Here is a 25,911-nt window from a genome sequence, read left to right on the forward strand (position 1 = left end):
GCTGGATACTTCGGGATTTCCTAAAACGTCCAAACAGGTATAACTCCTGTTATGGCGATTGTGTCGTTGTGGTAAACTTTGTTGAAGGAGCTGTTGATCTTGTTGTTACCTTTTTAGGCCCCATTTTAGTCATCATAGTTTGTACTTGCGAGTTTTGTGGTGGCTGTGTCTCAGGCTCGTGCCATGCGCTGTCACATTGCAGCTGTCACACTACAACTTTCAGGGAGTGTAAAAGCTAAAAAATCAGAAATGAAAGCAGCCAGGACTCTGGGTATTGTAGTAGCTGTGTTTCTGTTGTGTTCCTCTCCATATTATTGTTTCGCTGTTGCAGCTGAGAATAATTTAGTCGGGGCGTCATCTTCACTAATTGAGATTTGGCTGGTGTATTTCAACTCCTGTCTAAACCCTGTGATCTATGTCTTTTTCTACCCTGGTTCAGAAAATCTATTAAAAACATCATTACATGTCAGATACTGCAGCCTGGCTCCAGTCAGACCAGTTTAATGTAGAAAGAGATTTTTTTACATTATCAATGCACTAAATTTAAGCCTGGAAAAGTTGTCTGTTCCCACATTTTTGTTGATTTGGATATAAACCAGCACCACAGCCTCTCTGGATATGGAGACCCTGGAGGAAGCTGAACTCTGCTTTCTACTGGTGTGTTAATTAATATATAACTAAATACCAACCTGTTGTAAAGCCTGCTGTACTTTCACACAGTCTGATATCCTGGAAATATCTTCCTACTAAGTTGACAACTGCTCCAGGCACTCTAAAATAATCAAATGCCTCCCAGATAAGGCTATGTAAATTCATGTCTGTAAAAGTTTTCTGTTCCCACATTTTAGTTGATTTGGATATAAACCTTCATATAAATTGATCTTGTGAATTTAATTTCAATGTTTTGACAAAAATGTGACAGAATTGCTTGCAAAACCTGCTTTCCTTTTTCAAAAAGAAAAATGTTTCCACCAATTTTATCTGCTCTTGATAAAAGAATAATTGGCCAAATATTAAATCAATGTCGTCATTAGTTCAGAGTACTGAGTCACTCTCTATCTTGAGTTTGGATGATTCTTTATTATTTTCACATTCCCTCCTAAATACAGAACAGTTACAGTTACAGAAGCCATGTTAATTCATTACTCAATAAAAATCAAAAGTCAGCGTCCTATAATGTTCTATTGTTTCGAGGTCAATCAAATTGGGCATTATTTACTAATCTGTTTGTTTGTTTTGTTTTTTTTATTACTTGTATAACATGCATTGTGTGATCATGCCCCAGATGATGGTGTGCATATTCCCCTGTACACAGTCCAAGGAAAGAGTGGCCTCTGTGTTCATATCTATAAAACACGACACACACAGTTCAGAAGTTATTGATCTCAGTTCAGTGTTTTGTCTGTAATTGTTTTCACGGCACTCAGACTAATTATAATGTACCAATCAGAGTAGAATAGAGACTATTAGGACAATTACTCAATAAAACTTTGTAGTCCTGTAATGTGGAAAATTGTGATTTGCTAATTGAAAGCAACTACACATTCAATGAAAAGGCATAGGTTTTATATGCATATAAAGTGTGTCACGTTAAGTGTTCCACAATATACTTGGATTTATTTTATATTATATTTATGTTATTGTAGACATTCTGATGTTTATCAGTGTGGCTGTGAAAGAAGGGAGCAGGAAGTCTGGGGGGGGTAGAGGGAGAGGACTGGCAGCAAAGGGGGCAATGCAATTTTTTTACTTTTCCTTCAGCTTAGTTTATTCAGAAAACATGGATGAGCAATCACAATATTGACATACATGGCTGATTTAGCAACAACCAAAAAAAATAGTTCAGCTCAGTTAAAGGTTTTTAAATTCAGCCACTTACAGATGCAGCAATATCATTTTGACAAAAAGGAAAGCAACAGCATGCTGGATGGCACTGACTCTTTATGTCCCAGGCAAGAAAATCAGATACCTAATGAGCAAGTCATTTTCATATTTTATCCTGGCATGAAGTAACAGCAAGAAATCCTTATTTGAACTCTTTTCCTACAGTATGTTAGCATCAGAGGAATAAGGCTGCAGTATCTGAAGTGTGACAATCTGACGAATACACTTTCTAAACCAAGGATAGAAAAAAGCATAGATCAGTGGATTTAGACAGGAGTTCCAATAAAATAGCCAGATCCCAAAACTGAAATTTCCACATCACTTGACATGTCCTGGCCTGCAATTGAGGGATAAAAATAAGGACAGAAAACATATTAGAAACACAACTTCAACACCACCAAGAGTTCCTGGCTGCTTTTCTCTCAGACTTATTAGCGCTCACATGAACTGAATTCTGGACTTTCACTGCTGCAGTATGAGACCTCAGAGCTCGAGCCTGTGACACAGCACCACAATACTTTCATATACAGAGTTATGATAACGGAAATGGGACCTATAAAAGTCAACACGCCATCTAAAGCTCCTGTTAAGAAGTTAATAACAGCTACACACTCTCCATAGCAGGAATTATACCTATCTGGGTGTTTCAGGAAGACATTCAGTATCAACACCGTTATACAAGACAGAACAGGCCCAACACAGACCAACACTGACTTTAACTCTGTTTAGAGTGACTTTAGTGGAGTAATGCAAAGGGTCACAAATGGCCACGTAACGGTCAACCGATATGAGCACCATGTTTCCTACTGAGGCAATGGAAGGACAAAAGAGACATAATAAAACAGTCTGCATGTCAAGCTCCCCAAAACCCAGCAGCCTTCTTTAAGGAGGATTTGAAGTGGCATCAGCAGGAGTCCGACAAGGAAGTCTGAGACAGCCAGAGAGAGGAGGAGGAGGTTGGTGGAGAGTGTGTAGCTGCCTGGAGAAAGAAAACCATACTGAGCCCATTAGTCTCTGCAGCAGATGGAACACCATGATTCTTTAAACAGTGGTTCACATGCAGCAGCAGTTTTAAATACAGCTGTCTAAAAATAGTCACAATTACATTTCCTTACATAGAAATCATTCAAACTTTTCATCTGAATAAAATAAAATAGTTTGTGTTAATGTTTTGAAGTTTATGCCTGAAGTGGGAGATAGAGATGATGACCAGCAGGTTGAGACAGACAGTCAGTACGGTGATGGAGGACAGCAGAATGTAAAGGAAAACGTTTGTGGCGTAATGCTGTAACTTTCTTCCTGCATGAAGTGTTCATCTGTGGAAGCAGAGTTCAGCTTCCTCCAGGGTCTCCATATCCAGAGAGGCTGTGGTGCTCCAGTAGATTTCTGGCCAGCATCTCCATCAAAACGCTGAATAAGACACTCCTCCCTCTTTTCCTGTAACCAAACAACTGTCTTTTTGTTCTGTGATGCAATGATCGGAGCCTGGACCTTCATTTGGATTGGATACTTCTATTCAGCACGTCCCTCCACCTAGAAGATTGTACACACAAATATAATTCATATGTAATATCTCTCCAATCATCTTGGATTTGACACCTTCCACCCAGAATGACCTGCAACAGCACAAAGGACAGAGCATGTTTAATATGTTTCAATACAGAATAAGTTGATGTTAATGTAAAATCCAACCCAACATTGAACCTTTAATTTAATTTAGGAATTTCATCATTAACCCTCAACACGTTGATATTAAAAACACATTTCAGCCACATGTAAATGACAGTGACAATAGCCATTGGAAATGTCTGCCGGTGTCATGTTAGGCCAACAATCTCTTTCTGGAAGATTCTACTCACTCCAGCTCAGAGCAGTAATCAGGGCAAACCACTGGCAGATGTTCTTTTTTTTGTTGAATAACTATGCGCAATAATGAAGGACCTGTGGTGACAGCCTGTGATAAAAGCTGTTTCAATTGATTCCAAAACACAATTCCATCAATGAACAAGGACGGCACGCCTTAACGTTTGTTAAAAGTGACTACATCAGTAATCTGTGCTGCTTAATTACAGAAGAAACTTATGTGAACATGTGTTGTCTGACAGGGCTAAAGCTTCCCATACAGGTCAACAGCAGGAGACGGTGAGAGTGGATGTACAATTGGAGAAGTTTTAGAAGTTGATGTGCCTGCTAAAGTCCACTAGGTGGCGACCAAAACTCACTGCAGTCAAAGATGGTACGGTTCCTCTGGAAACTAAATACGATACAAGGATTTGTTGTTGGTTCGACAGAGATATGGGATTTAGTGAGCTCACCTGACAGTGGTGAAGTCCATAAATAAATGGTAGATATATATAAAATACCTAAGCAGCGTGCCTCGGCATTTTCAGATTGGTTCATCTGAAATGTTATTTGCCAGTGAAGATGATGTGCCATTAAGTTTGGCCAAAGATATAGAAGTAGTGATTACACATTCTCATTAGGCAGTATTTTCTATACTGGGTTTAAATGTACTTAAAAAAAAATAATTAAAAAAACATCACCTACATAGACTCAAAAATTCCTGCATATATTATAAATATCAAAGAACAATGTACTTAAATTGGCCTGCATCACGTTAATCTCCAGGTCATCATCTCCATCTCCCACTTCGGCAGTGATACACTTTCTCTGAATCCCCTAAAAGATCTTTACTTTCACTTGCTGTTCTGCAACAACACATTTAGGTAAATGTAAACTGGTTTGCAGCTGAGAATAATTAGTCGGGGCGTCATCTTCACCCATTGAGATTTGGCTGGTGTATTCCAACTCCTGTCTAAACCCTGTGATCTTTGTCTTTTCTACTCTGGTTCAGAAAATCTATTAAAAAACATCATTACATGTCAGATACTGCAGCCTGGCTCCAGTCAGACCAGTTTAATGTAGAAAGAGAATGATTTGAGTGAAACCTTTTTCTGTGAATAGAAAATTATATATTTCTTTACATTATCAATGCACTTTAGAAAAAAAAAAAAAAAAAAAACAAGAAACTTGTGCGACAACAAAATGGACCAGACTCAGTGATCACCTTCCTAACAACAAACTTTCACCCTGCTCTATGTGCCCTACAGATAATATCCAACTAGGCCAGTGAGCGGTGGTAGCTATTCATGTCTTTGGGGTCATCAGGTGGGAACCTCCTTTCACCGGTGTTTCGTCTAGTTAGTCCCACAGCCACCTCCAGGAGGCTAAACCGTGAACACTGGCATCCCAGAGTCACCCCCTAATGCCAGCCATCACCGTTCCTCACACAGAGACAGCTATCTCAAACAGCACGACTGTCAACTACTGTGACCTCTCACCAACTGCACCAGTGAAAGCGGGGTGGGGATACAGACCCTGGTTCGGGTAGGGGGCATGAAAGTATAGAGGGTGCAGGAGGTGGAGGCGATACAAGCTACACTAGCAGATTCAGCAACTAAACTCACCTGAACAATCCTATATTCAAACAAAACCAACACAGGCCAACTCACCTGGGCTAACCGCATGGTCTCAAAGAGGCTCAAACAGGCCACACCCTCCACTTAAATACACTTCCTCTTCCTGGATTTCTTCCTCTGCTTCTTCCTAGAGTCTGTCTATCTTAAGAGCTCCCCCTGCTGGGCCCCCCAGCTACTATTACTTCTTCTAACCAAACCCACTGACTGGATCTTACTGCCCTCATCTGACATTTCCTTCACTGTTTTCCTCACCCTCTGTCCCCTTCCTCCTAACTCCTGCAACAAAGCGACAGCAGATCTGGTTACAAACCGTCTACATCCTACTTCCACTGGACAAATCCGAACCTTCCATCCTCGCTGCTCAGCATCCTTACTTAGATCCTGCATACCTGAGCTTTTCCTTTCCTTTGCTTCTTCAACTGAATCCTCCCACGACACAGTCAGCTCTATGGAATATACTTTCTTTCTACTCCTAGACCACACAATTATATCAGGCCTTAGCTTTGTACAGGCTATTTCCTGGGGAACAACAAGCTTTCCTCCTAAATCCACCTGCATCTCCAGTCACCAGCATCCTCTAAGCTGCCTTGCTTCCTTATTATCTTATTAACTTTCCCTCCTTCCTGACCAAACTGTATGCAACTCTCTTTGTCTTAGACCCTCCTAGAATTGCCTGCCTCCGTATATCTTAAAGCCTGCAGCTAAGCTTTTTAAAACCTGGTTATGTCGCCACGTATATCGGCCTTGTGAGAGACTAACATTAGAACCGGACAAGATGTGATTTAGAGTTGCAGTACCTGAACACAACGGACATAGTGGGTTCTCCATTTACCCAGAGTTTTAAGTTCTAGGGGAGTGGCAATACATCATATGTTGCCCCTATCAAAAATCTAATCCTAACTTTCCTCCATACTCCACAGCTCTTTCCAACTAAGGTTTTTCTTCTCTACACCTTCCCAGTTCAACCACTGCTTAGCCTGAGCCACTGCCCCTCGCACTCCTTAATATTTCCTCCTGTCTACGAACCTGCTCCACAACTAGCTTCCTCTTCTCTTTGGGACCTGCTCTACTCCACACCGGTTTGCCTGAGCCAAGCCCCAAACCTCCCCGGCCTATCTGTACATTACCCACATCTCTGTATGCCTAAGAGCTGCTTCTGCTTCCTGCACTGCCGTCCTTGGATTCCATTTTCTCCCCTTGGTTGGGTTTGGAACCACCTTACTAACTACCACATCTTTACTCCCAGATAACAGGAGCTCTGTCCTAACCTTAGTACATTTAAACTCCTCCACTAGACTACATGCTGAGAGCTGAAGTACGCCTTTCCCATACAGTGCCACAGTGCTTAAACATCTCGGAACACCGAGCCACTTCCTAATGTAAAAGCTTACTAGTCTTTCCATTTTCTCTGCAGCCGATATTGGAATCTCATATACCGACAGTGGCCACATCAATCTGGGAAATAATCCAAACTGCAAACACCACAGCTTCAACTTTCCTGGAAGTCCCGATTTATCTATTCTATCCAGTCCCTCAGCAGCATCCTTCCTAAACTGCACTACCTGTTCTCCATCATGCAAATCTGCCTTGTACCACCTACCGAGGCTCTTGACTGGTTTTTCCCTAATTATTGGAATTTCTTCTTCATCGATTACAAACTTTCGATAACTTAATCTTCCTCTACTTATTGAGATACTTCTAGACTTACTAGGCTTGATTCTCATACTAGCCCACTTTAAGTTTTTATTAAGTATCTGTTAAGTATCTACCTGCTGTACTTACACACAGTCTGATATCCTGGAAATATCTTCCTACTAAGTTGACAACTGCTCCAGGCACTCTAAAATAATCAAATGCCTCCCAGATAAGGCTATGTAAATTCATGTCTGTAAAAGTTGTCTGTTACCACATTTTGTTGATTTGGATATAACCTTCATATAAATTGATCTTGTGAATTTAATTTCAATATTTGACAAAAATGTGACAGAATTGCTTGCAAAACCTGCTTTCCTTTTTCAAAAAAGAAAAATGTTTCTACCAATTTTATCTGCTCTTGATAAAAGAATAATTGGCCAAATATTAAATCAATGTCGTCATTAGTTCAGAGTACTGAGTCACTCTCTATCTGGAGTTTGGATGATTCTTTATTATTTTCACATTCCCTCCTAAATACAGAACAGTTACAGTTACAGAAGCCATGTTAATTCATTACTCAATAAAAATCAAAAGTCAGCGTCCTATAATGTTCTATTGTTTTGAGGTAAATCAAATTGGTCATATTATACTAATATGTTTGTTTGGTTTGTTTTTTTATTACTTGTATAACATGCATTGTGTGATCATGCCCCAGATGATGGTGTGCATATTCCCCTGTACACAGTCCAAGGAAAGAGTGGCCTCTGTGTTCATATCTATAAAACACGACACACACAGTTCAGAAGTTATTGACCTCAGTTCAGTGTTTTGTCTGTAATTGTTTTCATGGCACTCAGACTAATTATAATGTACCAATCAGAGTAGAATAGAGACTATTAGGACAATTACATCAATAAAACTTTGTAGTCCTGTAATGTGGAAAATTGTGATTTGCTAATGAAAGCAACTACACATTCAATGAAAAGGCATAGGTTTTATATGCAATATAAAGTGTGTAACGTTAAGTGTTCCACAATATACTTGGATTTATTTTATATTATATGTATGTTATTGTAGACATTCTGATGTTTATCAGTGTGGCTGTGAAAGAAGGGAGCAGGAAGTCTGGGGGGGTAGAGGGAGAGGACTGGCAGCAAAGGGGGCAATGCAATTTTTTACTTTTCCTTCAGCTTAGTTTATTCAGAAAACATGGATGAGCAATCACAATATTGACATACATGGCTGATTTAGCAACAACAAAAACAATCATTCAGCTCAGTTAAAGGTTTTAAATTCAGCCACTTACAGATGAGCAATATCATTTTGACAAAAAGGAAAGCAACATCATGCTGGAGGCACTGACTCTTTATGTCCCAGGCAAGAAAATCAGATAACCTCATGAGCAAGTCATTTTTCATATTTTATCCTGGCATGAAGTAACAGCAAGAAATCCTTATTTGAACTCTTTTCCTACAGTATGTTAGCATCAGAGGAATAAGGCTGCAGTATCTGAAGTGTGACAATCTGACGAATACACTTCTAAACCAAGGATAGAAAAAAGCATAGATCAGTGGATTTAGACAGGAGTTACTAGAAAGTAGCCAGATCCCAAAAACTGAAATTTCCACATCACTTGACACGTCCTGGCCTGCGATTGAGGTATAAAAATAAGGACAGAAACATATTAGAAACACAACTACAACAACACCAAGAGTCCTGGCTGCTTTTCTCTCAGACTTATTAGCGCTCACATGAACTGAATTCTGGACTTTCACTGCTGCAGTATGAGACCTCAGAGCTCGAGCCTGTGACACAGCCACCACAAATACTTTCATATACAGAGTTATGATAACGGAAATGGGACCTATAAAAGTCAACATGCCATCTAAAGCTCCTGTTAAGAAGTTAATAACAACTACACACTCTCCATAGCAGGAATTATACCTATCTGGGTGTTTCAGGAAGGCATTCAGTATCACACCGTTATACAAGACAGAACAGGCCCAACACAGACCAACACTGACTTTAACTCTGTTTAGAGTGACTTTAGTGGAGTAATGCAAAGGGTCACAAATGGCCACGTAACGGTCAACCGATATGAGCACCATGTTTCCTACTGAGGCAATTGGAAGGACAAAAGAGACATAATAAAACAGTCTGCATGTCAAGCTCCCCAAAACCCAGCAGCCTTCTTTAAGGAGGATTTGAACTGGCATCAGCAGGAGTCCGACAAGGAAGTCTGAGACAGCCAGAGAGAGGAGGAGGAGGTTGGTGGAGGTGTGTAGCTGCCTGGAGAAAGAAAACCATACTGAGCCCATTAGTCTCTGCAGCAGATGGAACACCATGATTCTTTAAACAGTGTTCACATGCAGCAGCAGTTTTAAATACAGCTGTCTAAAAATAGTCACAATTACATTTCCTTACATAGAAATCATTCAAACTTTTCATCTGAATAAAATAAAAATAATTTTGTGTTAATGTTTTGAAGTTTATGCCTGAAGTGGGAGATAGAGATGATGACCAGCAGGTTGAGACAGACAGTCAGTACGGTGATGGAGGACAGCAGAATGTAAAGGAAAACGTTTGTGGCGTAATGCTGTAACTTCTTCCTGCATGAAGTGTTCATCTGTGGAAAGCAGAGTTCAGCTTCCTCCAGGGTCTCCATATCCAGAGAGGCTGTGGTGCTCCAGTAGATTTCTGGCCAGCATCTCCATCATAAAGCTGAATAAGACACTCCTCCCTCTTTTCCTGTAACCAAACAACTGTCTTTTTGTTCTGTGATGCAATGATCGGAGCCTGGACCTTCATTTGGATTGGATACTTCTATTCAGCACGTCCCTCCACCTAGAAGATTGTACACACAAATTATACATTCATATTTAATATCTCTCCAATCATCTTTGGATTTGACACCTTCCACCACAGAGTTGATGCTCCGAGTCCACGCCTGTTGACTTGTTTATAATTTTTATGAGTAAATAAATACCACAATTTGTTGCTGAATTTTTCTTGTGTATATGCTACAGTTTAACTGGTTGATCAATCAGTGATAATTATGTAGAGTGTTTACTGAATGGATCATTGACTTTCCTATAAATCATGCCCTTATTTGGAACTAACCCAGGACATAAACTAATTCCCAACCCAGTTTCCCAAAGGACGGCCAGGATGAGTGTTTGTCATGTGAGTGTTTGTTCTTAAAATGGTAAACTTGTGTTCAACAGTTCGTGAATTCTGAAACATACGGACACTATCCGGTGGGTGTTTCCAAGGAGCAGAAATATCCGCCCGTTTCCAAATGAACGGTAAGCTATAGTAACTTTATACGTCAAAAATAATGTCATCAGTTCGTCAGCCGAGCACGCTAACCAGCTAGCTAACCAGTTAGCTAGCAGTCCATTTCGAAGGGACTAACTAGTGTAAGTGATCCGGCAGTGAGGTTTACTTAAAGTAGGCTACTCTCGCACAGATATGCTAGCTGGCATCCATTTACACAAAGATTGACAAAGAATGGCCGAACAAATGCATTCTCAGTTTATTTAGTTATATAATAAATAACACACCAGTAACCTACACATTGGCTTGTTCCATTTCGCTTTCCGTACACTCAGCTGTGTTCCTATTTGCGTTTCTTCTTTAAGTACGCACGGTAACTTAGCAACTACGCACGACTCAGCAGTAAATCAGCGTAAAGGGGAACCAGAACCTGGGGGAACCAAATCGGTCTACACACTGGCTAAAGTGCATTAGCTCCGTGAGTTAGCCGATTAGCACTAAAATGTTTGTCCTGAAAGACTTCAGTTGAGTATAATGTGATCGGAATTTGCGACAGGATCTGGATATAATGGGGGACGTGAATTCAATATTCTGAAGTTGATTGTAATTAGCTGTTAAATTGTCATTTTCTGGCAGCGTAATGAAGCGCAGTAAACAAGCTAAGCTAAGCGCTAGCTGCTGCCGTTGTTTGGGGTGTGCTGTTGAATAATGCATATTTCCATTTTGTTCAGTTTGGTACAGGTAGATGGAAATGTATAACTGGGGGGGAATAATTAATTTCTTTGGTAATAGGTAATGATGTGTCGTTCGTAAACGATTCGTTCACTTTGAACTAATCTTTCGTATTGACTCCGGATTAACGAGCCATCTCAGTGAATGACTCGTTTTTTGTTTTTTTCTGGTCTGCGCATGCGCTCCGCCAGCTCAGATTCGTTCGCGAACGGGTCTTTCTGCCACATGTTCTCCGTGTAGGAATGAGGAATTCGTTCATTTTTCACGTCATGCTGCTGTTACTGGTGAGGAGAGCTCTGAGACATTAGCACGAAGGTTGTTGTTAGCTGTGTAGCTATGGGATGGATGTTTATTTTGCCTTTATGATGGAACAAATTCATACACGATGGGTCTTCACTGACCAGGTAGGCTAATGTGAATAACCATCAAAGAATGGGAATTTTTCTTATGGAAGGCGGAGCGCTGTGCTACCTGCAAATGAAGTAATGAGTAATTCCACCTTCACCAGGCTATGGCCCAAAAGGGGGTTCAATAGTTTAACAAAAGGAAACTTCTGTAGTTCATTTTACTGAATGAAGTCTTCGGAGGACCAAAAACTGGTAAATGAAATGCTTCAGAGGATACATTTTTTTTAAATCTGATGTAATTTCACTCAATGGCGCTCTTCTTTTAAAATTTATTTTAATCGTACATTGGTTGGAAAACAGTGTTCATGTTTTAACCTTGGGTAGGAAAATACTCTGGCGGTGGGACACTTTTCCAAATCAAACAAAAACAAACTCTAAATCTGAACCCCGGCAACGAAAAGAATTAGTGTGCAGGTGTAGGGTAGGATTAATTGGATTAATTAATTGATTCCTAAAGGGCCCATTAGCGCTCAGAATATCCACACATGACATTAGCTCTGAATGACAACCATTAAACCATTAAAAAAAAAAACACATGGTAAGGTGGTTTAGTTTGTGAGGTTGGGAGAGGAAGGAAGGGTGTTGCAGCTGCCTTAAAAAAACTTTTCCACTTAAGTGTGTCACCAGGTGTCAGCTTGCGTGCTGGGCTTTAAGCGTGTTGCATCATTTCCGGTCACTGGCGGTTGTGCTCTCTATTGTGCTTTGTCATCTCTGTGTTGTTTCCACTGTTCTTCTGCTATTATTTCCTAATTCACTCGAGTAATCAGGCAGAAAATTATTTTCACACCAACACTAGGTTTTAGAAGTCAATATCTCCCCTTTCTCCAAAGGTTATAACCGTTTCTCCTCCTCCGCTAATCAAACTACCCGATTAGCAATGTCCTCTAGCTCTCTGTCTCCACTCTCTGTTCCTCCTTCTCCTCCTCCTCTCCTCTCCTGTTCTCTGTGCCTCATGTGTAGTTATTCTTCTGCCTCCTTTTATGATAGCACCTCTTGTCATAGATGTAGGATGATGGTAGAAATGGAGGCAAAGATTAATGAGTTAGAATCCCTGTTATCCCAGATTTCAATATACATGTTGATGTAGAAAGCGACAGCCTTAGTTCTGGGTTTCTTTCCCTACTAGACTCAATTGGCTTTTCCCAGCATGTGAATGAACCCACTCACTTTTACAATCATATCCTTGATCTTGTTCTAACTTGTGGCATTGAAATTGACAAGCTAACAATTCTTCCCCAAAATTCTCTCCCGTCTGACCATTACCTTATTACATTTGAGTTTACTTTAATGGGCTCCACAGCATTGAGGAATAAATTCAGCTATAGAAGATGTTTATCTGAAGCTGCTGTGGCTAAATTTAAAGAGAACATTTGGTCATCATTCCCAACAATGCCATATCTAAATTTAAATGATGATTTCTCCCATACGCAGGTTGATGACCTTGTGACTAGCACTATGGCCACACTGCGTTCGAATCTTGATAATGCCGCCCCTCTGAAAAAGAAAGTATTCAATCTGAGGAGGATGGCTCCCTGGTATAGTTACCAAATCCATGCCTTAAAGCAGACATCAAGGAAATTAGAAAGAAACTGGCGTTCCAGTAAGTCAGAAGAGTCTCACAGAGCCTGGAAAGACAGCCTAAAAACATATAAAAAAGCTCTCTGCAGTGCTAGAAGTTCATATTACTCAGCACTCATAGAAGAAAACAAGAACAACCCCAGGTTTCTCTTCAGCACTGTAGCCAGGCTGACAGAGAGCCATAGCTCAGTTGAACCAGTGATCCCCTTAGCTCTAAGCAGTAATGATTTTATTAGTTTTTTTTCAGACAAAATTCTCATGATCAGAGAAAGAATTTATCAGCTCTTGCCTACGTTAGATAAAAATCCCCTTCTGAAGACGACAACTGCTGAATCAGCTGCGACGCCTCTTTTACATCTGGAATCATTCTCACCTCTTAATCTCTCAGAGCTAGCTTCTATAGTTTCATCATCCAGACCGTCAACCTGTCTATTAGACCCAGTACCAACTAGCCTCTTTAAAGAGATCTTTTATTTAATTGAGCTGTTCATTCTAGATTTGGTTAATCTGACTTTATTTCTGGGTTACGTACCTCAGGCACTTAAAACTGCGGTCATCAAACCCCAGCTTAAAAAGCCTAATCTTGATCCAGATGTTTTGGCAAACTATAGACCCATATCGAACCTTCCATTTATTTCTAAAATCATTGAGAAAGCTGTAGCAAAACAACTACACGAGCATCTGGGTGGGAACAGTTTGTTTGAAGAGTTTCAGTCAGGATTTAGAGCCCATCATAGCACAGAAACAGCGCTGGTTAAAGTTTCCAATGACATTCTAATGGCCTCAGACGATGGATCAGCCTCCATACTTCTCCTTCTAGATCTTTGTGCTGCATTCAACACCGTAGATCATAATATTTTACTACAGAGACTGGAACATGAAATTGGAATTAAAGGAACTGCACTAAAGTGGTTCAAATCCTACTTATCAGATAGACATCAGTTTGTTCATGTAAACAACAGCTCCTCCTCATGTACTGTAGTCAGTCATGGAGTCCCGCAGGGTTCGGTACTTGGACCAATCCTCTTTACGCTTTATCTGCTTCCTCTAGGCAACATTATCAGGAAACACAGCATCAATTTCCACTGCTACGCAGACGATACCCAGCTGTACCTATCAATGAAGCCAAATGAAGTCACTCAGATAGTCAGACTGCAGGCATGTCTTGAAGACATAAAAGTCTGGATGGCTGGAAATTTTTTACTTCTCAACTCTGACAAAACAGAAGTTATTGTACTCGGTCCTAAGCACCTCAGAAAAATACTATCTAATCATCTCATCAGTCTGGACGGCATTACTTTGGCTTCCAGCTCCACTGTAAGAAATCTTGGAGTAATTTTTGACCAGGACATGTCCTTTGTCCCTCACATAAAACAAGTTAGTCGGGCAGCTTTCTTCCACCTGAGAAACATTAGGAAAATCAGAAACATCCTTTCTCAGGATGATGCAAAAAAACTAGTCCATGCATTTGTAACTTCTAGGCTGGACTACTGTAACTCATTACTATCTGGATGTCCAAACAAATCTCTAAAAGGCCTTCAGTTAATTCAGAACGCTGCTGCACGAATATTAACAGGAACCAGGAAAAGAGATCACATCTCTCCCGTGTTAGCTGCTCTTCATTGGCTGCCAGTAAAATATAGAGTAGAATTCAAAATCCTTCTTTTAACGTATAAAGCTCTTAATGGCCAAGCTCCATCGTATCTCAGAGAGCTCATAGTTCCTTACTGTCCTAGCAGGCCACTCTGCTCTCTAGATGGAGGTTTACTTGTGGTTCCTAGAGTCTCCAAGAGTAAATCTGGAGGCAGATCGTTCAGTTATCAGGCTCCTCTTCTATGGAACCAACTTCCAGCATCGGTCCGGGGGGCGGACTCTTTTGTAACTTTCAAGACCAGGCTTAAAACTTTCCTGTATGACAGAGCGTACAGTTAAAAAGTCCTCTACTCTTTAGGTATGCTGCTATAGGCCGAGGCTGCTGGGGGAAGGACTGAGCTTCTCTCTCTCTCTCTCTCTCTCTCTCTCTCTCCTTGCATGCGCTGATAAAAACCATCCTTCTTAAAAAAAAAAAAAAAAAAAAAAAAAATAGTTTCACCCAGTTCTAAGCATTTATACTGCATTTACTAACCATGTTCTGCCAAAGTCTCTGTCTCTCCCAGTTCCTCTCCTCTCTCTCCCTGTCCTCATCTCCATCCCATGTTCCTGCAACACCTGCTGGTCCCATATAGCATGAATTCTGTATTACAGCTCAACTCCATGAACTTCATGCAACAACATGTTCCTGCCTACACCCCCCCACCCCCCCCAATGCCTCTCTCTCTCTCTCTCTCTCTCAACCCAACCGGTCGAGGCAGATGGCCGCCCCCCCTAAGCCTGGTTCTGCTCGAGGTTTCTGCCTCTTAAAGGAAGTTTTTCCTTGCCACTGTTGCCAGGTGCTTGCTCATCGGGGGATCTGTTGGGTCTCTTTAAATAAATTTATAAAGAGTTTGGTCTAGACCTGCTCTATATGGGTTAGGGTTAGTGCCTTGATGTAACTTTGTTATGATTTGGCGCTATACAAATAAATCTGATTTGATTTGAAGTGTCGGGAGTTGGAACTGAGGAGGAGAGAAAGAAAAGAAATAAATTAGCTGTACGGCAAAGATCTTTCATCAGAAGAGCTGACAGAGCTCATCAACCTCTCCTCTGTCTCTGAATATGGAGGTATGGGAAGAAGTTGAACTCTGCTTTCCCCAACTCAACAGCTCCTGCAGGAAGACTGTGCGTCCTCATTCTGAAGCCTTGTGCATTTACTCTCTGCTGTCCATCATCACTCTGCTCACTGTGGTTCTTAACCTGCTGGTCATCATCTCCATCTCCCACTTCAGGCAGTGATACGTTTTCTCTGAATTCCTTCAAAGATCTTTACTTTTCACTTGCTGTTTTGCAACAACACATTTAGGTTACTGGTTGTAGTGGACATAATCTGTAGTACAGTGTTTTATATAGCTATGTTAGTGAGCAGTGAATACTACAGATTTTATTAACTTCTAATAACGTGTATTGCTACAGCTACTAGATATAACAGTGTCTTGAGTGTTGATGTTATTTCTTTTCAGGCAGCTCCACACCACCACCAACCTCCTCCTCCTCTCTCTGGCTGCTGCTGACTTTGTAGTGGGTCTCTTGCAGATGCCAGTTCTTCTTCTCCAGAACCAAGGCTGCTGGTTCCTGGGTGACTTTATGTGTGGTGTGCATTACTTTCTGGGGTTCCTGGTTGTCAGTGTTTCAGTAGGAAACATGGTGCTGATATCTGTTGATCGCTACATTGCTATTTGTGAGCCCATGGTTTACTCCACCAGAGTTACCCTAAAGAGAGTTCAGCTCTGTGTTTGTCTGTGCTGGATATTTTCTGCTGTTCACAGCAGCTGGATACTTCGGGATTTCCTAAAACGTCCAAACAGGTATAACTCCTGTTATGGTGATTGTGTTGTTGTGGTAAACTTTGTTGAAGGAGCTGTTGATCTTGTTGTTACCTTTTTAGGCCCCATTTTAGTCATCATAGTTTTGTACTTGCGAGTTTTTGTGGTGGCTGTGTCTCAGGCTCGTGCCATGCGCTGTCACATTGCAGCTGTCACACTACAACTTTCAGGGAGTGTAAAAGCTAAAAAATCAGAAATGAAAGCAGCCAGGACTCTGGGTATTGTAGTAGCTGTGTTTCTGTTGTGTTCCTCTCCATATTATTGTTTTGCTGTTGCAGCTGAGAATAATTTAGTCGGGGCGTCATCTTCACCCATTGAGATTTGGCTGGTGTATTTCAACTCCTGTCTAAACCCTGTGATCTATGTCTTTTTCTACCCCTGGTTCAGAAAATCTATTAAAAACATCATTACATGTCAGATACTGCAGCCTGGCTCCAGTCAGACCAGTTTAATGTAGAAAGAGATTTTTTTACATTATCAATGCACTAAATTTAAGCCTGGAAAAGTTGTCTGTTCCCACATTTTTGTTGATTTGGATATAAACCAGCACCACAGCCTCTCTGGATATGGAGACCCTGGAGGAAGCTGAACTCTGCTTTCTACTGGTGTGTTAATTAATATATAACTAAATACCAACCTGTTGTAAAGCCTGCTGTACTTTCACACAGTCTGATATCCTGGAAATATCTTCCTACTAAGTTGACAACTGCTCCAGGCACTCTAAAATAATCAAATGCCCCCCAGATAAGGCTATGTAAATTCATGTCTGTAAAAGTTTTCTGTTCCCACATTTTAGTTGATTTGGATATAAACCTTCATATAAATTGATCTTGTGAATTTAATTTCAATGTTTTGACAAAAATGTGACAGAATTGCTTGCAAAACCTGCTTTCCTTTTTCAAAAAAGAAAAATGTTTCCACCAATTTTATCTGCTCTTGATAAAAGAATAATTGGCCAAATATTAAATCAATGTCGTCATTAGTTCAGAGTACTGAGTCACTCTCAGTCTTGAGTTTGGATGATTCTTTATTATTTTCACATTCCCTCCTAAATACAGAACAGTTACAGTTACAGAAGCCATGTTAATTCATTACTCAATAAAAATCAAAAGTCAGCGTCCTATAATGTTCTATTGTTTCGAGGTAAATCAAATTGGGCAATATTATACTAATATGTTTGTTTGTTTTGTTTTTTTTTATTACTTGTATAACATGCATTGTGTGATCATGCATAATTGTAATGTACCAATCAGAGTAGAATAGAGACTATTAGGACAATTACATCAATAAAACTTTGTAGTCCTGTAATGTGGAAAATTGTGATTTGCTAATGAAAGCAACTACACATTCAATGAAAAGGCATAGGTTTTATATGCAATATAAAGTGTGTAACGTTAATTACATTTATGTTATTGTAGACATTCTGATGTTTATCAGTGTGGCTGTGAAAGAAGGGAGCAGGAAGTCTGGGGGGGTAGAGGGAGAGGACTGGCAGCAAAGGGGGCAATGCAATTTTTTACTTTTCCTTAAGCTTAGTTTATTCAGAAAACATGGATGAGCAATCACAATATTGACATACATGGCTGATTTAGCAACAACAAAAACAATCATTCAGTTCAGTTAAAGGTTTTAAATTCAGCCACTTACAGATGAGCAATATCATTTTGACAAAAAGGAAAGCAACATCATGCTGGAGGCACTGACTCTTTATGTCCCAGGCAAGAAAAATCAGATAACCTAATGAGCAAGTCATTTTTCATATTTTATCCTGGCATGAAGTAACAGCAAGAAATCCTTATTTGAACTCTTTTCCTACAGTATGTTGGCATCAGAGGAATAAGGCTGCAGTATCTGAAGTGTGACAATCTGACGAATACACTTTCTAAACCAAGGATAGAAAAAAGCATAGATCAGTGGATTTAGACAGGAGTTACAATAAAGTAGCCAGATCCCAAAAACTGAAATTTCCACATCACTTGACATGTCCTGGCCTGCAATTGAGGGATAAAAATAAGGACAGAAACATATTAGAAACACAACTACAACAACACCAAGAGTCCTGGCTGCTTTTCTCTCAGACTTTTTAGCGCTCACATGAACTGAATTCTGGACTTTCACTGCTGCAGTATGAGACCTCAGAGCTCGAGCCTGTGACACAGCCACCACAAATACTTTCATATACAGAGTTATGATAACGGAAATGGGACCTATAAAAGTCAACACACCATCTAAAGCTCCTGTTAAGAAGTTAATAACAGCTACACACTGTCCATAGCAGGAATTATACCTATCTGGGTGTTTCAGGAAGACATTCAGTATCACACCGTTATACAAGACAGAACAGGCCCAACACAGACCAACACTGACTTTAACTCTGTTTAGAGTGACTTTAGTGGAGTAATGCAAAGGGTCACAAATGGCCACGTAACGGTCAACTGATATGAGCACCATGTTTCCTACTGAGGCAGATGTGAGGACAAAAGAGGCATAAATAAACAGTCTGCATGTCAAGCTCCCCAAAACCCAGCAGCCTTCTTTACGGAGGATTTGAACTGGCATCAGCAGGAGTCCGACAAGGAAGTCTGAGACAGCCAGAGAGAGGAGGAGGAGGTTGGTGGAGGTGTGTAGCTGCCTGGAGAAAGAAAACCATACTGAGCCCATTAGTCTCTGCAGCAGATGGAACACCATGATTCTTTAAACAGTGTTCACATGCAGCAGCAGTTTTAAATACAGCTGTCTAAACATAGTCACAATTACATTTCCTTACATAGAAATCATTCAAACTTTTCATCTGAATAAAATAAAAATAATTTTGTGTTAATGTTTTGAAGTTTATGCCTGAAGTGGGAGATAGAGATGATGACCAGCAGGTTGAGACAGACAGTCAGTACGGTGATGGAGGACAGCAGAATGTAAAGGAAAACGTTTGTGGCGTAATGCTGTAACTTCTTCCTGCATGAAGTGTTCATCTGTGGAAAGCAGAGTTCAGCTTCCTCCAGGGTCTCCATATCCAGAGAGGCTGTGGTGCTCCAGTAGATTTCTGGCCAGCATCTCCATCATAAAGCTGAATAAGACACTCCTCCCTCTTTTCCTGTAACCAAACAACTGTCTTTTTGTTCTGTGATGCAATGATCGGAGCCTGGACCTTCATTTGGATTGGATACTTCTATTCAGCACGTCCCTCCACCTAAAAGATCGTACACACAAATATTAAATATGAATATTAAATATTCATATTTAATATCTCTCCAATCATCTTTGGATTTGACACCTTCCACCACAGAATGACCTGCAACAGCACAAAGACAGAGCATGTTTAACTAATATATTTCAATACAGAATAAGTTGATGTTGTTAATGTAAAATCCAACCCAACATTGAACCTTTAATTTAAGATGAATAACTATGCCAAATAATTAAGGACCTGTGGTGACAGCTGTGATAAAAGCTGTTTCACACAATTCCATCAATGAAACAAGGACGGCACGCCTTAACGTTTGTTAAAAGTGACTACCTCAGTAATCTGTGCTGCTTAATTTACAGAAGAAAACTTATTTGAACATGTGTTGTCTGACAGGGCTAAAGCTTCCCATACAGGTCAACAGCAGGAGACGGTGAGAGTGGATGTACAATTGGAGAAGTTTTAGAAGTTGATGTGCCTGCTAAAGTCCACTAGGTGGCACCAAAACTCACTGCAGTCAAAGATGGTACGGTCCTCTGGAAACTAAATACGATACAAGGATTTGTTGTGGTTCGACAGAGATGGGATTTAGTGAGCTCACCTGACAGTGGTGAAGTCCATAAATAAATGGTAGATATATATAAAATACCTAAGCAGCTGTGCCTCGGCATTTTCAGATTGGTTCATCTGAAATGTTATTTGCCAGTGAAGATGTTGTGTCATTAAGTTTGGCCAAAGATATAGAAGTAGTGATTACACATTGTCATTAGGCAGTTTTTTTATATACTGGGTTTAAATGTACTTAAAAAAATAATAAAAAAAAAAAATCACCTACATAGACTCTGCATATATTATAAATACCAAAGAACAATTTACTTAAATTGGCCTGCATCACGTTAATCTCCAGGTCATCATCTCCATCTCCCACTTCGGCAGTGATACACTTTCTCTGAATCCCCTAAAAGATCTTTACTTTTCACTTGCTGTTCTGCAACAACACATTTAGGTAAATGTAACTGGTTGCAGCTGAGAATAATTTAGTCGGGGCGTCATCTTCACTAATTGAGATTTGGCTGGTGTATTTCAACTCCTGTCTAAACCCTGTGATCTATGTCTTTTTCTACCCCTGGTTCAGAAAATCTATTAAAAACATTATTACATGTCAGATACTGCAGCCTGGCTCCAGTCAGACCAGTTTAATGTAGAAAGAGAATGATTTGAGTGAAACCTTTTTCTGTGAATAGAAAATTATATATTTTTTACATTATCAATGCACTTTAGAAAAAAAAAAAAAAAAAAAAAAAACACAAGAAACTTGTGCGACAACAAAATGGACCAGACTCAGTGATCACCTTCCTAACAACAAACTTTCACCCTGCTCTATGTGCCCTACAGATAATATCCAACTAGGCCAGTGAGCGGTGGTAGCTATCATGTCTTTGGGGTCATCAGGTGGGAACCTCCTTTCACCGGTGTTTCGTCTAGTTAGTCCCACAACACCTCCAGGAAGCTAAACCGTGAACACTGGCATCCCAGAGTCACCCCCTAATGCCAGCCATCACCGTTCCTCACACAAAGACAGCTATCTCAAACAGCACGACTGTCAACTACTGTGACCTCTCACCAACTGCACCAGTGAAAGTGGGGTGGGGATACGGACCCTGGTTCGGGTAAGGGGGCATGAAAGTATAGAGGGTGCAGGAGGTGGAGGCAGTACAAGCTACACTAGCAGATTCAGCAACTAAACTCACCTGAACAATCCTATATTCAAACAAAACCAACACAGGCCAACTCACCTGGACTAACCGCATGGTCTCAAAGAGGCTCAAACAGGCCACACCCTCCACTTAAATACACTTCCTCTTCCTGGATTTCTTCCTCTGCTTCTTCCTAGAGTCTGTCTATCTTAAGAGCTCCCCCTGCTGGGCCCCCAGCTACTATTACTTCTAACCAAATCCACTGACTGGATCTTACTGCCTCATCTGACATTTCCTTCACTGTTTTCCTCACCCTCTGTCCCCTTCCTCCTAACTCCTGCAACAAAGCGACAGCAGATCTGGCTACAAACCGTCTACATCCTACTTCCACTGGACAAATCCTAACCTTCCATCCTCGCTGCTCAGCATCCTTACTTACATCTGCATACCTGAGCTTTTTCCTTTCCTTTGCTTCTTCAACTGAATCCTCCCACGGCACAGTCAGCTCTATGGAATATACTTTCTTTCTACTCCTAGACCACACAATTATATCAGGCCTTAGCTTTGTACAGGCTATTTCCAGGGGAACAACAAGCTTTCCTCCAAAATCCACCTGCATCTCCCAGTCACCAGCATCCTCTAAGCTGCCTTGCTTCCTTATTATCTTATTAACTTTCCCTCCTTCCTGACCAAACTGTACTGCAACTCTCTTTGTCTTAGACCCTCCTAGAATTGCCTGCCTCCGTATATCTTTAAACCTGCAGCTAAGCTTTTTAAAACCTGGTTATGTCGCCACGTATATCGGCCTTGTGAGAGACTAACATTAGAACCGGACGAGATGTGATTTAGAGTTGCCGTACCTGAACACAACGGACATAGTGGGTCTCCATTTACCCAGAGTTTTCGGTTCTAGGGAGTTGGCAATACATCATATGTTGCCCCTATCAAAAATCTAATCCTACTTTCCTCCATACTCCACAGCTCTTTCCAACTAAGCTTTTTCTTCTCTACACCTTCCCAGTTCAACCACTGTCCCTGCTTAGCCTGAGCCACTGCCCTCGCACTCCTTAATATTTCCTCCTTTCTACGAACCTGCTCCACAACTAGCTTCCTCATCTCTTTGGGACCTGCTCTACTCCACACCGGTTTGCCTGAGCCAAGCCCCAAGCCTCCCCGGCCTATCTGTACATTACCCACAATCTCTGTATGCCTAAGAGCTGCTTCTGCTTCCTGCACTGCCATCCTTGGATTCCATTTTCTCCCCTTGGTTGGGTTTGGAACTACCTTACTAATTACCACATCTTTACTCCCAGATAACAAGAGCTCTGTCCTAACCTTAGTACATTTAAACTCCTCAACTAGACTAGATACTGGTAGCTGAAGTACGCCTTTCCCATACAGTGACACAGTGCTTAAACATCTCGGAACACCGAGCCACTTCCTAATGTAAAAGCTTCGTAGTCTTTCCATTTTCTCTGCAGCCAATATTGGAATCTCATATACCGACAGTGGCCACATCAATCTGGGAAATAATCCAAACTGCAAACACCACAGCTTCAACTTTCCTGGAAGTCCCGATTTATCTATTCTATCCAGTCCCTCAGCAGCATCCTTCCTAAACTGCACTACCTGTTCTCCATCATGCAAATCTGCCTTGTACCACCTACCGAGGCTCTTTACTGGTTTTTCCCTAATTATTGGAATTTCCTCTTCATCGATTACAAACTTTCGATCACTTAATCTTCCTCTACTCATTGAGATACTTCTAGACTTACTAGGCTTGATTCTCATACTAGCCCACATTAAGTTTTTATTAAGTATCTCAAGTATTCTTTTCATACATGGCACCGTTGTAGTTATCGACGTCATGTCGTCCATGTATGTCCTAATTGGTGTAAGGCGCAGCTCATCCTGCCGCCTCTCTCCACCTACAACCCACCTAGAAGCTCTAATATTTACCTCCATTGCCATTGTGAATGCTAATGGAGAAATCGTACACCCTGCCATTATACCTATTTCTAGCCTCTGCCAACCTGTTGTAAAGCCTGCTGTACTTAAACACAGTCTGATATCCTGGAAATATCTTCCTACTAAGTTGACAACTTCTCCAGGCACTCTAAAATAATCAAATGCCTCCCAGACAAGGCTATGTAAATTCATGTCTGTAAAAGTTGTCTGTTCCCACATTTTGTTGATTTGGATATAAACCTTCATATAAATTGATCTTGTGAATTTAATTTCAATATTTTGACAAAAATGTGACAGAATTGCTTGCAAAACCTGCTTTCCTTTTCAAAAAAGAAAAATGTTTCACCAATTTTATCTGCTCTAGATAAAAGAATAATTGGCCAAATATTAAATCAATGTCGTCATTAGTTCAGAGTACTGAGTCACTCTCTATCTTGAGTTTGGATGATTCTTTATTATTTTCACATTCCCTCCTAAATACAGAACAGTTACAGTTACAGAAGCCATGTTAATTCATTACTCAATAAAAATCAAAAGTCAGCGTCCTATAATGTTCTATTGTTTTGAGGTAAATCAAATTGGGCAATATTATACTAATATGTTTGTTTGTTTTGTTTTTTTTTATTACTTGTATAACATGCATTGTGTGATCATGCCCCAGATGATGGTGTGCATATTCCCCTGTACACAGTCCAAGGAAAGAGTGGCCTCAGTGTTCATATCTATAAAACACGACACACACAGTTCAGAAGTTATTGATCTCAGTTCAGTGTTTTGTCTGTAATTGTTTTCACGGCACTCAGACTAATTATAATGTACCAATCAGAGTAGAATAGAGACTATTAGGACAATTACATCAATAAAACTTTGTAGTCCTGTAATGTGGAAAATTGTGATTTGCTAATGAAAGCAACTACACATTCAATGAAAAGGCATAGGTTTTATATGCAATATAAAGTGTGTAACGTTAAGTGTTCCACAATATACTTGGATTTATTTTATATTATATTTATGTTATTGTAGACATTCTGATGTTTATCAGTGTGGCTGTGAAAGAAGGGAGCAGGAAGTCTGGGGGGGTAGAGGGAGAGGACTGGCAGCAAAGGGGGCAATGCAATTTTTTACTTTTCCTTAAGCTTAGTTTATTCAGAAAACATGGATGAGCAATCACAATATTGACATACATGGCTGATTTAGCAACAACAAAAACAATCATTCAGTTCAGTTAAAGGTTTTAAATTCAGCCACTTACAGATGAGCAATATCATTTTGACAAAAAGGAAAGCAACATCATGCTGGAGGCACTGACTCTTTATGTCCCAGGCAAGAAAATCAGATAACCTCATGAGCAAGTCATTTTTCATATTTTATCCTGGCATGAAGTAACAGCAAGAAATCCTTATTTGAACTCTTTTCCTACAGTATGTTAGCATCAGAGGAATAAGGCTGCAGTATCTGAAGTGTGACAATCTGACGAATACACTTTCTAAACCAAGGATAGAAAAAAGCATAGATCAGTGGATTTAGACAGGAGTTACTACAAACTAGCCAGATCCCAAAAAATTGAAAATTCCACATTACTTGACACGTCCTGGCCTGCGATTGAGGGATAAAAATAAGGACAGAAACATATTAGAAACACAACTACAACAACACCAAGAGTCCTGGCTGCTTTTCTCTCAGACTTATTAGCGCTCACATGAACTGAATTCTGGACTTTCACTGCTGCAGTATGAGACCTCAGAGCTCGAGCCTGTGACACAGCCACCACAAATACTTTCATATACAGAGTTATGATAACGGAAATGGGACCTATAAAAGTCAACACGCCATCTAAAGCTCCTGTTAAGAAGTTAATAACAGCTACACACTCTCCATAGCAGGAATTATACCTATCTGGGTGTTTCAGGAAGACATTCAGTATCACACCGTTATACAAGACAGAACAGGCCCAACACAGACCAACACTGACTTTAACTCTGTTTAGAGTGACTTTAGTGGAGTAATGCAAAGGGTCACAAATGGCCACGTAACGGTCAACCGATATGAGCACCATGTTTCCTACTGAGGCAGATGGAAGGACAAAAGAGATATAATAAAACAGTCTGCATGTCAAGCTCCCCAAAACCCAGCAGCCTTCTTTAAGGAGGATTTGAACTGGCATCAGCAGGAGTCCGACAAGGAAGTCTGAGACAGCCAGAGAGAGGAGGAGGAGGTTGGTGGAGGTGTGTAGCTGCCTGGAGAAAGAAAACCATACTGAGCCCATTAGTCTCTGCAGCAGATGGAACACCATGATTCTTTAAACAGTGTTCACATGCAGCAGCAGTTTTAAATACAGCTGTCTAAAAATAGTCACAATTACATTTCCTTACATAGAAATCATTCAAACTTTTCATCTGAATAAAATAAAAATAATTTTGTGTTAATGTTTTGAAGTTTATGCCTGAAGTGGGAGATAGAGATGATGACCAGCAGGTTGAGACAGACAGTCAGTACGGTGATGGAGGACAGCAGAATGTAAAGGAAAACGTTTGTGGCGTAATGCTGAAACTTCTTCCTGCATGAAGTGTTCATCTGTGGAAAGCAGAGTTCAGCTTCCTCCAGGGTCTCCATATC

The 25,911-nt window shown here is 40.5% G+C and overlaps 3 protein-coding genes and 1 pseudogene across 3 annotated transcripts; 1 reads left to right on the plus strand and 3 right to left on the minus strand.

Moving 5' to 3' along the window:
* Positions 1–2,067: 2,067 nt before the first annotated feature.
* Positions 2,068–9,663, minus strand: LOC115062112 (trace amine-associated receptor 1-like; the record flags this gene model as incomplete). The annotated part of the gene is made up of 6 exons (XM_029530732.1): positions 9,494–9,663; positions 9,017–9,287; positions 8,632–8,734; positions 2,599–2,690; positions 2,367–2,380; positions 2,068–2,188 (listed from the first exon to the last, which is right to left on the minus strand). Coding segments are annotated over exons 1-6 (771 nt in total), but the record flags the coding sequence as incomplete, so codon positions are not given.
* A 6,022-nt stretch (positions 9,664–15,685) lies between these two features.
* LOC115062114 (trace amine-associated receptor 13c-like) lies at positions 15,686–16,906 on the plus strand. The gene is made up of 2 exons (XM_029530735.1): positions 15,686–15,855; positions 16,087–16,906. The coding sequence occupies exons 1-2, from the start codon at positions 15,686–15,688 to the stop codon at positions 16,904–16,906; spliced, it is 990 nt and encodes a 329-aa protein (XP_029386595.1).
* A 1,355-nt stretch (positions 16,907–18,261) lies between these two features.
* LOC115062292 (trace amine-associated receptor 13c-like) lies at positions 18,262–19,457 on the minus strand. The gene is made up of 2 exons (XM_029530922.1): positions 19,288–19,457; positions 18,262–19,081 (listed from the first exon to the last, which is right to left on the minus strand). The coding sequence occupies exons 1-2, from the start codon at positions 19,455–19,457 to the stop codon at positions 18,262–18,264; spliced, it is 990 nt and encodes a 329-aa protein (XP_029386782.1).
* Positions 19,458–24,711: 5,254 nt separating this feature from the next.
* LOC115035161 (trace amine-associated receptor 13c-like) lies at positions 24,712–25,908 on the minus strand (annotated as a pseudogene).
* Between the last annotated feature and the right edge of the window lie 3 nt (positions 25,909–25,911).

This window comes from Echeneis naucrates, chromosome 21 (assembly GCF_900963305.1).
Source record: "Echeneis naucrates chromosome 21, fEcheNa1.1, whole genome shotgun sequence".
In the NCBI taxonomy this organism is placed as follows: Eukaryota; Metazoa; Chordata; class Actinopteri; order Carangiformes; family Echeneidae; genus Echeneis; species Echeneis naucrates.